This window comes from Penicillium atrosanguineum (genome assembly GCF_028827265.1).
Source record: "Penicillium atrosanguineum strain IBT 20685 chromosome Unknown utg000005l_segment0_segment0, whole genome shotgun sequence".
In the NCBI taxonomy this organism is placed as follows: domain Eukaryota; kingdom Fungi; phylum Ascomycota; class Eurotiomycetes; order Eurotiales; family Aspergillaceae; genus Penicillium; species Penicillium atrosanguineum.
This window is the reverse complement of record NW_026623137.1, coordinates 314,824-329,358: the sequence shown is the minus strand read 5'-3', so window position 1 is coordinate 329,358 and position 14,535 is coordinate 314,824. Positions and strand designations below refer to the sequence as shown.

The 14,535-nt window shown below is 50.6% G+C and overlaps 6 protein-coding genes across 6 annotated transcripts; 1 reads left to right on the top strand and 5 right to left on the bottom strand.

The window, feature by feature from the left end:
- Nucleotides 1–405: 405 nt before the first annotated feature.
- N7443_006354 (CorA family magnesium transporter) lies at nucleotides 406–2,203 on the bottom strand (the record flags this gene model as incomplete). The annotated part of the gene is made up of 3 exons (XM_056886410.1): nucleotides 406–919; nucleotides 969–1,606; nucleotides 1,670–2,203. The coding sequence occupies 3 exons, from the start codon at nucleotides 2,201–2,203 to the stop codon at nucleotides 406–408; spliced, it is 1,686 nt and encodes a 561-aa protein (XP_056740059.1).
- A 3,926-nt stretch (nucleotides 2,204–6,129) lies between these two features.
- N7443_006353 (metal-dependent hydrolase family protein) lies at nucleotides 6,130–7,467 on the top strand (the record flags this gene model as incomplete). The annotated part of the gene is made up of 1 exon (XM_056886409.1): nucleotides 6,130–7,467. The coding sequence occupies one exon, from the start codon at nucleotides 6,130–6,132 to the stop codon at nucleotides 7,465–7,467; it is 1,338 nt and encodes a 445-aa protein (XP_056740058.1).
- A 103-nt stretch (nucleotides 7,468–7,570) lies between these two features.
- Nucleotides 7,571–8,518, bottom strand: N7443_006352 (60S ribosomal protein L24; the record flags this gene model as incomplete). The annotated part of the gene is made up of 1 exon (XM_056886408.1): nucleotides 7,571–8,518. The coding sequence occupies one exon, from the start codon at nucleotides 8,516–8,518 to the stop codon at nucleotides 7,571–7,573; it is 948 nt and encodes a 315-aa protein (XP_056740057.1).
- A 551-nt stretch (nucleotides 8,519–9,069) lies between these two features.
- Nucleotides 9,070–11,088, bottom strand: N7443_006351 (purple acid phosphatase family protein; the record flags this gene model as incomplete). The annotated part of the gene is made up of 4 exons (XM_056886407.1): nucleotides 9,070–9,445; nucleotides 9,497–9,934; nucleotides 9,987–10,679; nucleotides 10,739–11,088. 4 exons carry the CDS (start codon nucleotides 11,086–11,088, stop codon nucleotides 9,070–9,072), a joined length of 1,857 nt encoding a protein of 618 aa, XP_056740056.1.
- A 392-nt stretch (nucleotides 11,089–11,480) lies between these two features.
- N7443_006350 (uncharacterized protein) lies at nucleotides 11,481–13,088 on the bottom strand (the record flags this gene model as incomplete). The annotated part of the gene is made up of 1 exon (XM_056886406.1): nucleotides 11,481–13,088. One exon carries the CDS (start codon nucleotides 13,086–13,088, stop codon nucleotides 11,481–11,483), a length of 1,608 nt encoding a protein of 535 aa, XP_056740055.1.
- A 361-nt stretch (nucleotides 13,089–13,449) lies between these two features.
- N7443_006349 (Redoxin) lies at nucleotides 13,450–14,500 on the bottom strand (the record flags this gene model as incomplete). Its single annotated transcript, XM_056886405.1, has 3 exons — nucleotides 13,450–14,054; nucleotides 14,113–14,186; nucleotides 14,238–14,500. The coding sequence occupies 3 exons, from the start codon at nucleotides 14,498–14,500 to the stop codon at nucleotides 13,450–13,452; spliced, it is 942 nt and encodes a 313-aa protein (XP_056740054.1).
- Between the last annotated feature and the right edge of the window lie 35 nt (nucleotides 14,501–14,535).

Below are 14,535 nucleotides of genomic sequence, written 5' to 3'. Positions count from 1 at the left end.
TTTTCTATCTACATCAGCGCTGATTTTACTCAAATTAGAGGGTAGTGTCAAGTCTTATGGGACGGTTAAGGCGCCTGCGCGGCCACATAGAGTTGATATGCTGCGACTGAGGAAGGTAAAGCCAAATGATGAGCTGTGAATTAATGTGAAAGTGGATATCAGATGAGATTGTGCTGTGAGAAGAGTGCTCATGAGCCACCAATGTGCTCTGGAAGAAGGCTAGTTAATGTACACAGTTTAGAAAGACCCTCAACTCCGTGTCTATGAGCTGGGAATCTTGAAATCGAACGCCATATAATCAAGTGTATCCGAGGAGGTATCCAGTGAAATATGCAGGTGGAAGGCATCTAAGAATGACTTCTAAAAAGAAGCCTTGCTCGTAGTATCTGGCTAGGCAGATTCGTTCTAAGAACCGCCTTCTTTCTTTTCGCTTGGTTGGGGTTGCGCCTTGTGCAGTATATCGTTAAGGGCACCAGGTCCTCGTGAAGCGGCATTGGCAGCACCCGTGGCAGCGTTTTCACGAAGTCTGCGAATACGCTCGGATCGAGCTTCGCCTGGGAGACTGCCCCAGACCGGTTCGATGGAATCGGCACGCCAATTGGTGCGGTTATTGTTCTTTGCACCTCTGGAGGTCAGTGCTGTCAGAGAGGTGCCCCCGACGCCGGATTCACCCCACATGCGAACGCGCTGGAGCTTCCGTAGTTTGGCGAGACCGTAAACAGAAACAACTCCAGTAATGGCAAAGCAGATAGCCGAAACACCACCGAAACCAAAGTCGGATTCTTCAATAAAGTTCTTCAAGTTCATTCCGTAGAGGGCAGAGTATAAGGTTCCGGCGGCGAGAGCGAGAGTTCCGATGCTGAACTTCAAGTCCAGCAGCATTAGCGAGTTTCGATTGGCGTCGAGAATTGCTTTGACCCTGTTTAGAGTTAGAACCAGTTCGCTCCCCAAGTTGGATTAAAACTTACACTTCTTCCGTGTTGCGGATGTTGGTCACCAAATTGCCGCTGGCCTGTACAATCTCGTCGCAGACCTTATGATATGACTCCAGCAGCATTTCCACTTCCTGATGGTCATCTTCATCCCGTTCCTTGCCGGTCAATCTTTCGGTCAAGTACATTGCAGCAAGGTCATCGTCCGCCTCGAGCAGGTCATCAATGGCATCTCGCACCAAACGGGCTTTCTGCTCGAAGGTACCCAGCTTCTTGGAGTAGATCAGGAGATGCCGCAACTTATCACGATCAATATCTTCCTCGAGCGCGCGGAGAACCCGAACGACGGGTTCCCTGACTCCGTTGAACTCCTCCTCTAGGCCAGTCGTGACGCTGATAAGGACAGCTTCAAGTGCGCGGAACTCATAAGACAACGCTTGACCAGCCTGTGCTCCCTGTGGCTGTTTCTGGCGCAGTTTCCCCTCTAGATCGTAGATGAATAGCGATTGCATGTATGAGTCTTGGGATCCATACGCGTCGAAAACAAGCACTCGATCTGCCTTGATCAAGACCCGGAGATGTAACAGGTTAATTAAGATAGCGCGCGGTCTAACCAGTATATGAGGAAGTGTGGAAGAGTCGATTTTGCGGAGATCTCGGGGAAGTAGGCCGTACTATAGTAAACAACCAGTCAGAAAAGGCTCAAGGCTTAGACCCAGAGATTCAAGAAGACTAACTTTGGCGATCAACTCTGATTTCCGGAAATCTCCGTTTACCAGTGTGACGTTGCCATTCATGTCGAATTCCGTGCATCGTATCCGCAGTTCGTTCGAGGCCTTGGCCGCTAGCCCACGGCCGATGTTAAAGATGCCCTCTCCATCATCAATCAATGTAGGTCCGAGATTGCGTGCTTTCTGGTATTCGGCAGTTTTGGTTCGTTGAAAGTCGAAAAGGCGTTTGAGGAATGGCCGCCGATTCGTGGAGGCGTGTCGAATGATAAGCTGTTTGGAAATCAAAGATGACACGGCTGACTTAGGTCTTGCGCCGGGAATGCTGATGAGGCCAGTATCGAGTGATGGGCAGATGTCTGACTTGGCAGAGCATGTCCAGCTCGAGGATCTGCGCAATGATCCGGTCGCGACGGCCTCATGGCTCAGCGACCGAAGCTGCGGTCGGACGCATGCTGAAGCGCCGGTCACAAAGCCAGACTGCGAGCGCAGAAAGCGCAGCAATGTGGCGGATGGCACTGACGGTCCCATGGGAGACAACATGTCAGTTCGGTGTCGACAGTCATAACAGGGAAACCGATGATCTCAGTCGCGGCTTTTTTCCCGCGCCTCGGAATAAGGTTAATCCAGGGCCGAAGTATACCGGCATTCAAGGGCTGTTCATCAGATTGGTTCTGGTAATTCACTCATACTCTCCCCTTGTAAACTGAATGAGGCTCTTGAATAGATAGAGGAACTCACGAACTGCGGGCTGCCCAGGTGTGGGCACGCTGATGTCCCAGGCATTCTCTCCGACATACTTCTGTGAATATGACACGCCTCTTGAGAAACATTCGAATCAAAGTAAGAAAGCAAACTAATTCCATGAAAGCAAATGATCCAAAATGCGGTATATATCTCCATCGAATTGCGAATATGCCATGTTACAGATCTTTGGTCATCTCTAGATTGAGTTAGACAGTCTTCGGGATTTCTCTTCTAGAGCGACCTCACCACATTACACTTTATAATACTGAGCTGGTGGCCTAGTATACTGTCTATTTCAAATTAGGGTCAAGAGGGAGTGGGTGTCTTGTGTCTGAGTTGTGGATTCGTGGGTATCTTCCTAGTGTGGGTTTTCTCCTGATGTGGGTATTTTCCGCTTGTGGGTATCTCTCCCTGTGAGTATAGATCTGGAAACGCCGCCCACTGTCTTTCTCTTCACCTTTTTTGTCACCACAAAACACTTTGGCATAGTCTCCATTCCAAGGAGAGCCCAAATGTATTATCCAGGTAAGCAGCTCCAAGGCAACCGTGCGTAGTACGTTACTGAGTGAATGCAGTCGTCTCAACCCTGCACAGGTCTTCGCCGCGAAGTCCTGGAATAGCAGCCATGAGAGCCTCCGGAATTCTTTATGCAATGTTTCACCCAGCACTCGCACCTCCACAGAGCATCATCCCCCTGTCGGCGAGGAGATGTATCTCAACCCAGAAAATAACGACCGCGTCCGCCCACGACCGCCTCGTTGCCCAGCGTCGAAACCGCCCGATCGCCCCTCATCTCACGAACTACAAATGGCAATATGTATCTTCAGCATCCGCATTGCACCGAATCACGGGAGTGCTTCTTTCTGGAAGCTTGTATGGCCTCGCAACTTTCTACTTACTTGCCCCGACCATGGGTATTCATTTTGACTCAGCGACTCTGGTGGCTGCGTCTGGGTTCTTGCCTGTTGCTATCAAAACAGCTTTGAAGTTTTGCTTTGCCATACCCTTCACGTACCATGCGTTCAATGGCGTGAAACATTTGGTATGGGATACTGGCCGTTGGTTGGGAAAGGTTCAGAGTGGAAGGGCTTCCTGGGTCGTGTTGGCGTGCAGTGTGAGCTCGTCACTTCTATTGGCGCTGAGTAACATCTAGTCACCATACTAGGCTCGATAGATCGTTCAGATGCTGAGTATGTTTATACAAAAGTTTCATTTTGAAGGCCTCCTCAGCAGCCGGTTCACGCAAGCCATCGAACCCCTCGCAATATCACCAGTTTCGTGTAAGGGTGTCCGGAGTAAAAGCTTAGCGAAATTCCATAAGTCCGGTGCATGGGTCATGAAGCCTGCCCGATAGATTTGATCCTGGGTCAATTTGGATTGCAAACGTTCCCATAGAGACTTCCATCTTTCGAGGGCTCTCTCTATTTGTTTCGTGGCATCAGTTGTATCCCAGGGAATAGAGCGCAATTGGAACACCATTGGATGAAATGCTGATGTTTTATTAGCCTTTCGTTTTCTAGAAAACATGAAAGTCGGGTATGAGATTTACCAGATATGACAATCCAAAGTGCAAAAACGCCGATGTTATCGAGTCGCGGATCCTCAGGCCCGGTCCAGTTATCGGACAAAAGTTCGTTTACAAGTTGACTCAAGCATGGTGGCCTCCGATATTTTCTCTCATTTATCGCCCATTGACTCCATGTGACCTCGTCGGGGATGTCAATACCTTGTTCTTCGGCTGGAAGGTCGAACTGTAATTCTTTTAGGGCGAAATTTGGTGGAACATTTTGAAACATGATGAAATGACAGTCTATCATGGAAATAGAGGCCATCATCCTATCCCAAATCAGCTATTTACTGCAAGGCAAAAGAGTTATTTAGTGGCTACAAACCTGATGCAAGTCTCATTCGTGAGGAACCTCTCATGGCACAAGGAAGAATCAGGATCATGCCAGATATTCTTAATTCTCGTTAGACCGGTGATTCGAGCCACGGATATCAAAGCTGGGTATCGCTGGATCCGAACCCGACGTCTATTCTCGGGGTTGGAACTTGATATCTGTACTAAGATGATGAGTATCGCTGCCTGTATAATTTCCATGGCTCCCTTCTGCAAAGAATGACAGTTGAGTTCTTTGGTTTCGTAGGCAAGTCGCAGGAAAGATGGACTCTCAAATACAGCAGCTTCCGCAATATCTGCATATTCTAGAGCTTGGCATTTGAGACCGTCGGATACACCACAGGTCGCGCCCATGAGAAAAACAGTCAGAAGAAGGGGTGCAGACATTGAATCTAGGTCGAAAGAAGGTTTCGGGACAATGCGGGATCGAGGGCGCACTGTTTCTTCGAAGTAAGCTATTGTCGCATCATAAACGTTGCTCTCTTGAAAGAAACCCCGCGCATGATCAACATTGAAGTCTTGCCAGGCTCCGGGGTTTGCAGAACGTATTTGAAGCAAGCAATCCAGTATACTCATAGCCGCCACATGCCGTTTGTCTGGATCATTCAATCCCTCTGGAGCTGGAGAATTTCGAGAACATCTTTCGCCCTGCAAAGAGGCAAAGAAAATGTCGTATGACTCTTCAGCAAAAATGTTTTCTCTTTCAGCCCCGAGCTCGAGGCTTGGAAGAGCAGCATCGGGGCTTTCCTCCGGCTCTTCTGTGGTGGAGAGCAAAGAAAGAACATGATTGACATCTCCAGCATGACGGATGCTCGAGTCTGAATAGTTCAACAGAAATGGAAGTGAGTCATTGCCCCGGGCTTGTTGACTTTGTAGCGTAGCTCGCTGGGTAGTTTGACTTCTTGTCAATACACGGGGAGTGTTCGGGTCGGAAATAAATGGGTCATTTGGGTGATCCCCGAGACGTCGATAGGAGCAGGATTTCCCATGGGCCTTACATGTGGCACATGGAGCATCACCATCGCATGTACTGCGATTCCTGGCACAGTTGTCGCACGCCTTGCGTGAAGGACCGCGTTTGTTCGGCCCTGGCTTAGGCTGGATTCCGATCCTGGAGCAGCTCTGGTAGTGTCTCCGAAGTGCATCCCTAGACCCTTAGCACCGAAGTGAAATTCCCTGAAAGACATCTTACTTTCTTGAATAATTTTGGCCGCAAAATTCACAGGTAGCTGGTGAACACTCCGGGTTGTCTGAGGGGTTTCGTTAACCTGGTCTGTAGTGCATCAGGGTCAAAAAGAGCCTACGCGAAGCCTCGTGCCGCCGTAAATGGTTCCTGCTGGAGTATCCTCGATGGCAAACCGTGCATCTGAAATGTGAGTTCGACATTTCTTGTTAAAATGAGAAGAGTTTAAATCGGTAAAAGCCGTGGGAGCATTGGCGGTGAGATTCCATCTCCGCCCAACCATCCTACTGTTCATTAACCCCAACCCGCTCGTGGATCACTGCACTATCGGAGATCTTTGCAAAGGCGAAGTCAACTCTGGTGCTTTTCTACATGTGGCATGGTGTGCCGGGATGCCATGCCGAAGCTTATCGCTACGGTAGTTGAGGACTTTGGCCCCGGTCGAACCCCTCACGGAGACAATCTCTTGAGAAGCTTCCCCGCTCTGCGTTGACCAATGCAACCTCCCTTCAGCGCTGTAATCAGCAGAGACTTGAGCTAAATCGGCCTGAGATAATCCGCAAAAATTACGACACACCCCACGGTGGAAGAACCCCGAATCGCAAACACCGCATTGCTCGCCGCGATCCACTGAGCACTATGAGTAACCAAAGCAGCAAACCGTGGCTGCCTCAAACAGCTGCCCCAGAAATCATATTCTTCAACGCAAATGTCGTCGATGTTGAAGCTGGTGTGGTTATTCCGAAATCGACTGTCCACATCAAAAACGGCCGCATCGTAAATGTAACCATTGGAGACACAACGAAGCCAGCAACGGGGTCAAACAGAGTGGACCTACAAGGCCAATACATCTGTCCCGGCTTGATTGACTGCCATGTGCATCTCACTGCGACGCCTGGCTCGCCTTCTCTGAAGGACATGTTCTCTGCGAGTCCTAATAGCATCGCATATCGCACGGCATTCGTAGCACGCGAGATGCTTCTTCGAGGATTCACAACAGCTCGCGATACTGGCGGCGCAGATTTTGCTCTTCGCGAAGCCATCACAGAAGGACTTGTTATGGGTCCTAGGCTCTTCATAGCCGGCAAGGCACTCTCGCAAACCGGTGGACATGGTGACTTCCGTGCGAATTATCAAGGCGATGAGATCAAATGCTGCGGTGGACACTCAGTTTACCTATCTCGCGTATGTAATGGCGTTCCAGAGTGCCTCAATGCTGCTCGCGACGAGCTTAGGCAAGGTGCCGATTTCATCAAAATCATGTGTGGTGGTGGTGTTGCGTCTCCTTCAGATGCCCTTGATATGGTCCAGTTCACAGCGGAGGAAATACGTGCGATAAAGACTACTGCTAAGCAGTCAAAGACTTATGTCACCGCCCATGCGTATAGCGTGGAAGCTATTCGGCATGCTGTTGATAATGGCGTGAGAGGCATCGAGCATGGGAATTTCATTGACGAAGAGACTGCCGCCTATTGTGTGAAATTAGGCGTTGTCTTTACTCCGACTTTGGTCACCTATCACGGCATGTCACAACCACCGTTTGACAAGTTTCTTGACGGTTCCAGCCAAATCAAAAACCGACAAGTGTTGGCAAGCGGACTGGACGCGCTGTCAATTTTAAGCAAAGCTGGAGCAACGATTTGCTACGGATCCGATCTCTTGGCAGGCTTGCATGTTCTTCAAAACCAGGAGTTTTCGATACGATCGGGTGTTTTGAGTGCGAAGGAGATTCTGCAATCGGCCACCATCAATGCTGCAAAGTATTTGGGAATGGAGGGTCAACTCGGGTGTATCAAGAGAGGAAGGATTGCCGACATGCTCATCTTGACATCTAATCCCCTTGAGGATATCACGGTGCTGGATCATATTCAGGATAACCTGGTGGCCATTCTGAAGGATGGGCGCATCGTTTCCAAAAGATCAAGCTGGCTGTCTGTTGATCCTTTGTATGACCCTTGTCATGTTCAATCTCAGTGAGTATCCCATGATATCAATAGATCGAGGTCCTTTAAATTGGAGCTAGCTATTGGCTTTCGTTTTTTATATATTTGCAATAGATGAAAGGAACGCTGTTTATTTCTCAATCCTCGCCCGCAAAGAACAAAAGAACAGCCTCTGCCGCAACCTTGGAATCATCCTCCTCACCATTCCAACTAGCGCGCCAAATACCATCCAGATGAGATGCTAAAAGATCGGAAGGCCAAGCAAACTTCCGGCTAAACTGCAAGCAAAGCTCAGCAGTAGCGAAAGCATCAAACTCGAAATGGCCTTGGAGTGTTAGAACACGCCCAGGATAATAAAGACCCTGTATAAGACACTTCTCAGTACTGCCAATATTAATCCAAGGCTCAGGAAGACAAGCATTAAGTAGCTCTGCCTCCTTAAGAGGCAGCGGAGAAGGAGCCACAACATCGCCATGGATGAGCTGGAGTCTAAACGGTTCCCTCTGCTTGAATCTAGCCAAGGGCGCGAACCTTGATGCAAACGCTGGGTGAAGCGTAATTGACTGGACGCCTATCTCATGGATTGGCTGCGCCTGAACTGAGAATTTGGTCGACAGCTCTTTCAGGATAAGCGATGGGCTCTTTTCGAGTAACGCCTGGCCTATAAGCTGATGGCCGAAACAGGAACCGAACATCTTGACAAGTGGATATTTGTTATGCACCGTTTGGATGAAGGATTCGAGTGCTGGGATCCAATGAAGATCATCATATGCGGCGGCTGCGGCACTGGTGACTAGTATTGCGTCGATGGGTCTGGGCGATTTTGAACAGTCCGTGCCATTGCAGGTGTGAGATTCAGTTCTCAATTCTTCAAGATGGGGTAATAATCCTCCCACAACATCGAACGCGGTCACTCGAACATCGATTGGACCATGCTTGAGATTTCCCGGATTTTGATTTAGGCGCTCCGCAGCCGCAGTAAGGAGTACACGAAATTGCGAGCTGTACAAGCCGCGTTTCACGTAAACGGCCTGACCAGGGACATCGGTCTCGAGAACAGCAATGTGGACTTTGTTCCGAATCATCTCCCCGTAAATGGTGTCTTATCTCCGAATGGAAAGTCGGGCGATCTGAACTTACTATCGGACAGTTTCGAAGCAATAGTACAGCCGAACCTGGGTTGCCGATATAGATACACGGATGGGTGTCTTGAATGGTGGACGGCGATCTTTCTTTCTATTTTGATTTGGGCAGGTGCTCTCGGTTCGCGATTTTCGGGTCTGTTCTGGCCCTAGCTCATCTGCATGTCGGATGTCGTCCCCGATGTTCTCGGAACGGTCTCCGACCTAACAGTGAACAAGGTTACGGCAAACAACCGAAGTGGACTTAAAATCAGCGATTCCACGAAGACATCACAGGCGAATGTAGGTGGAGATGCAAGTTCCGAGTGTGGTAAATATGTGGTAAATATGCGGTAAATATGCGGCAATTATGTGGAAAATTTAGTGAATCATATCTCATATTCAATACTACATTCAATAGCCATAATGGGGCAGGTCTGATAACAAACCATACCCTCCGAATTTTTATACGCGTCATTTTTTTTACAAGCAATTGACGATACTAAGATCTTCATCTAAAAGACGACCTCGTGAGACTTCTTGCCATGGCCCCCTTTTCCGGCCTCTTTGCCGTTGCCGGGCTTAACCAGCCAAAGGTAATCGCCAATAGAGCCATCCTTACCACGGACGTACTCCCACTTCAGAGCGGTGGAGTTGACAACAGTCATCTTGCTGAAACCATACTCGCTCTTGTTCAGAATGGCGGTGATGTTGGTCAGACTCTCGCCGGAGCTGAACTCGCTGTGGCTCTCAATGTTACCGGCCATGCCGTTGATGATGTGGGTCATGGACTTTCCAGCGTTGGTCTGGTAGGTGTTGTTGTTGATGATGGAGGCGGTGTCGATCTTGCTATTGCCAAGGGGGAAGAGGCGCTCATACCAGTGAATGTGGCTGGGTAGATTGTTAGCATAGGGCCCTACCCAAATTTTATGATAAACTTACCCGGAAAGGTAGGCATCGACACCGTTATCGAGCATGAGAGCCTCAAAGGCCGCACGGATGTGCTTCTGGTAGGAGGAGTAGGCAGAGCTGTACATGGGTCGGTGGCTCATTACGACAACCCAGGGAGTCTTGGCACGGTCGACACTTTCAAGGTCTTTTTTCAACCACTGGTACTGCTCGTAGGACTTGGTGTCTGACACATTGCTGACGCGGCCGAAGGGACCGCTGTCGGTGATGAAGGTCTCAGACTCCGCGGGGTGAGTCTCGTTACCGGAAAGATCCTCGGCGAAGGACCACTCGGGGCTGTCGGCATAATCGGTCTCACCATTCATAGAGACGAAGTGAGCAAGGCCGTAGTCGAAGGAGTACCAGAAGTTTCCGACACCGCCGGTCTCCTCACCGGGCATGCGGAATCGGTGCTGGAAGGCAGTGAAGTTTCTGTGATGGGTCAGTTATAGGACGAATACAATAGATTGAGGCAACCACGAACCTCTGGGAAGGCGGGCAGCTGTAGTAAGTGAGGCCATCCTTGGCAACAGTGCCGTTGGAGATGTCGTCGTTAAGATAAGCCGTCAGGACGTTACCGGGGCCGTCGAACTCGGCACAGGCGGCCTCGTGGTTACCAGGAAGGACCATGTAAGGCATCTTCTTGGTAATCTTGCCCATCCACTGCTGCCAGAGATCCCAGTTAGACTCGTAAAGCACACTCATATCACCACCATTGGGACCACCCTGGTTGGGGATCTCGCCCTTGGGGAGCGGCGTCTCGTAAGCCTCGGTAATGACACCGCCAGGAAGCTCGCTGCTGGAGCCGTTGTAGCAAACAGGCCAGGAGCTCTCACAGGGAAGAATCCCGGAATACCAGTCATCGGCATAACTGATATCACCACCGTGCCAGGCAAAGGCGGTTCCCTCCTCGGCGGCCTGGGCGAGGTACTTGTGAGTACCCTGGGCGTTGGTATAGCCCATATCGTTCAGCACGGCGACAGTGAACTCCCTAGGATCACCCGCCTTCTGGGCGGTCTTGAAGCTAAGTACATCGGATTGAGTAGTACCATTGGCAGCCGGGATCTGGTAGTAGTAGGTCGTGGAAGACTTCAGGCTGGGAAGGGACACTTCGTGGAAGAATTCACTGCATTGAGTGACGGCCTTGACCTCAGAGCATGACGGGGTACGACCATAGCTAAGATTGTCAGTATTCTTGGCAGTGGCAATCATAGCAATCCTGCGGTAAGTACTCACGTATGGCTGAAGCCTTCTGCAACACGGTTCAGGTGGTGGGGACTGGTTCCCCACTTCACGGACGGAGCTCGGCCCAGACCGAAGGGAGTCTGATAGTGGATGTGGATGCCCTCGGGGAGATAAGACAACGAAATCACATTGACATTGTTGGTCGGATGAGACGAGGCCGGCTTGACCGCAGGCGGCTCGACCAGACGAGGGAAACCCTTGCCGTTGCCATTGATGGTCGGATTCACCCAGTCGCCAACGGGCACCTTCGGGCCAGTATAGGGGTATTTGGTATCGACCGCCGGGTGAGCATTGACGGCGGCGGAGAGCGCGAGCAGCACAGAAGCAGTAGTGGCCTTCATGGTGAGAAATTGAGCCCGTGTCGCGTTTCATGGCGGCGATGAGGCTGGGTTATAAAGCCCATCGCGTGCATTGCATATCGGGAACCTGCAGCGGTAATTGCGGATGCGTCGAATGTCCCACGTGCATTGGATAGATAGCCAAATTGGTTTATCGTCGAATCGAGTTAAATGAAAACAAGCCGTCGGTCTCCGCGTACCGGGCGCACATGGGCTCTGGATAGGGCCTTGATTGGGCGGGAACAGTCAGGTACGCGGGATCGGAATCGGCTCCAAGTACCCGCCTACCACTGTCTACCACTGACATCGATGCTATTCATCAGCGCTTTAGCCGTTTATTCTAAGCGATGGGTTTACCAGTCGCCTGGAATGGCATTAAGTCATAGTCTATCCATCTAGACTGTTCTTCCCTGAATAGTCTGGCTTTCCAGGGCCCAGTCTACCAATGCATCCACTTGGTCTTCCGCCACCTGCCTAACGGCTTTGACCCAAACGTACATGGCTTCAAGCTCATCGTACGAATCATTCCAGTGTAATACCCACGGGTTCTCTGGAAGCCAGGAGAACTTGTTTTGCTCGACCATGCGCGCCCGTAAATCAAACCATTGTTGTCGTCTCTTTCGTAAAAGCGCAAGATCAAAGTCGGTAAAGTCATCATTCTCCTCATTCCTCTCCACAAGATCACACGGCTCGCGAGCCACCTCTTGAACTTCCCTTCGGAACGATCGGGGACATTTATGGGACCAGCGCTGGAATACAGGCCAGCCGAATCCTACTCGATGCCGGAGTACACTTTTGTGGAGATCCAGGATACGCTTCAGCCATCGCAGAAGCTCCTTGCCAAGTGCGTCACGCCCGTGCTCTTGTAGAAAGCACCGGCTACAGAGCAATCCGTCCACAAATTCCTTGGTTATCCTCCTATCGTCCCAATTGGTGACGTCCACACTTCCAACCACTCTCCCCACCTCGGCTTCATACACGCCTACTCTCCCGACACTCGCTCGCCAATGCTCGTAGACTTCACCCAGTCGGAAATGCCGTAACTCCTGCCATACCGAGCATCCAGGGCATCGGACCATATGTGTTAGCCACAGATGATCACGTGCGCTGTCACGGTAAACTGCAAACACCGGCGGGGCGCACGCGGGTCGTTTGTTCCCTAGCGCATCCCCGATATCTGGGAAGTAGCGGTCGGTGATGGATGGGAAGGAGAGGCGCCGACTGATCATAATGGGCACTTTCTCCGTGCCCCCGTCTGTCCAGCCATAGGGATTGAGCTCGTTCCGCTGGTACCTGCATTCAAGGCATCTCCGCAGTCCGCGCTTGAAGCCACAGCGTACATCCTCTATGTCGCGTGCTTCTTGGACGAGTAGCTCGTGTTCTTGCTCGTCGCTAAGGTCGATAAATCTCGACAGACTCATTCCTTCGAACCTGGACATACCGCATTCTTGGAAATTGATCAGCCTTCGAGGAAGTTCATTGAATGTGCGCGGGCGGTTCCAATCATCTGAGAGTGCGAGTCCATATCGTCGCCGAGTTCGTTTCTCCTCGGGCGAATATTCAAGAGGCGGCTCTCCCTTCCGACGGGGTCTCCCGACCCTTCCAGATGGATTCCAGCTCGTAGTCAACTTCGATGCCGGTGACCCCGAAACGGGCTTTCTGTAGCGAAGCCGTAAAAGCGATCTGTCATCGAAAGCAGTGTGCGGAAGAAGGCGAAGGCAAGCGGAGCAGGCCCAGCGCATGGTTTGCCATTCCAGTCGGCTCCAGTCTGGGTTACGATGGCCCCCACTCGCCGACAAGATGGGCGTGCCACCGCCCCATTCTTCGCAGCATTCAAGGACCAGAAGTCTCTCAACGAAGTGCTGTCGCGTTGGCTTTATAATACCTCGCAGTTGAGAGTTGGTTTGACTGACGGATATCAACCCGATGGGGTCAAGGAGTTCGTAGATAGCGCATTGAATCTCCACTGGGAGTGAAATGAGAGATGGCCTCACGGTCGGCATCTCCACTTTTGAGGTTAAATAGACTTGCGTGATATCTTGCGTGATATTGAGATGAGTCAAGGAAGTCCCGGGTTCCCGAGGTTGGCTAAATATGATGTCGGACCAAGGGCCGTCATTTGTGGGGATGCAATGAGCCAAGCGGGTAACAGCCTTATTACATTCACCTTGGAGCACCCTTTTGGGCCCTCGACTTCGGGCTCCCAGAAACAGGCCAAGGTAGGAATAATTATATTTGTTGTTCTAAAATAATGCAGCCTGATGCTCAGCATCAATGATGCAAGAAGTTGCGACTGTATTTCTTTGACAGCATTTGCTATATGCTAAAGCGATTGATACTTGGGCTTCATAGACGGTTTTCCTTTCAGAAATTCTTCGCAAAATGGAAGGTCCTCGCACTGCAGTAATTTAACAACCCAAGCTGGCCCCATTCCCCGCCAAGACCACTTTGTTTTATGCCTCCAAACAGAGCAGTGGGCAGTGGTACTACACCACGGTTTACCCATACACTACCGGCCTCAAGGCGAAGAGCAATACGCTCAGCCTGCTCTGTGTTGCGACACCACAGTGTAGCACCAAGACCCTGATCAGTGCCATTCGCGCGTTGGATAACCTCCTCTTCGTCCTCCCATTTCAGAACGGGGGCGATAGGTCCGAAAGGCTCATCCTGCACCACGTGCGACTGCTCTGGTGGGTTGTCCACGATTGCTGCAGGTATGAAATATCCTGGTGTTTCCTGTTTGAAGTCGGGCCCTCCCAATGCAAATTCATAGCCCTGGTTCTGGCAGTCGGCGAAGAGGGACTTGACTTTCTCGTACTGGAGTTTGTTTTGAATAGGGCTTAAATCGAGCTTTCCCGGTATAAGCTTCTTGCATTCTTCAGTGAACTTCTTCATGAACTCATCATAGATTGATGCTTGCACGTAGATTCGCTTTGCGGCGATGCAGGTCTGTCCAGCGTGACTGAATGCTGTATTGAAATCAATTAGCAGCAGGCTCTGATTCTACTATTGTAATGGTAGACTAACTATCACCTACTATCCTGGGGATGATAGCGTCAATATCGACATCCGCACAAACGATTGCAGCGTCATTGCCGCCACTATCTTGGTTAGCCTTGACTGTTCACAGAGAGCCAAGGACGCAAACTCACAGTTCCAGTGTGACGCGCTTCAACGTCGGAGCCGGAGCCGCCATGACCTTCTTTCCCGTAGCGGACGATCCTGTGAAAGTGATCTTAGTAATTCCTGGATGAGTCGTCATCCAAGGACCCAGATCGTCATTGCCTCCCAGTGCCTGAATAACACCGGCAGGGAAGAAGTGCTGTGCCAGCTCCACCAACTTGAGGATAGTGTACGGAGTAAACGGGCTGGACAGAATTAAATCAGAGACTAAAGCAGGCAATAATGGGCACATAACTCACGAGGGTTTGATGATTATGGTGTTGCCAG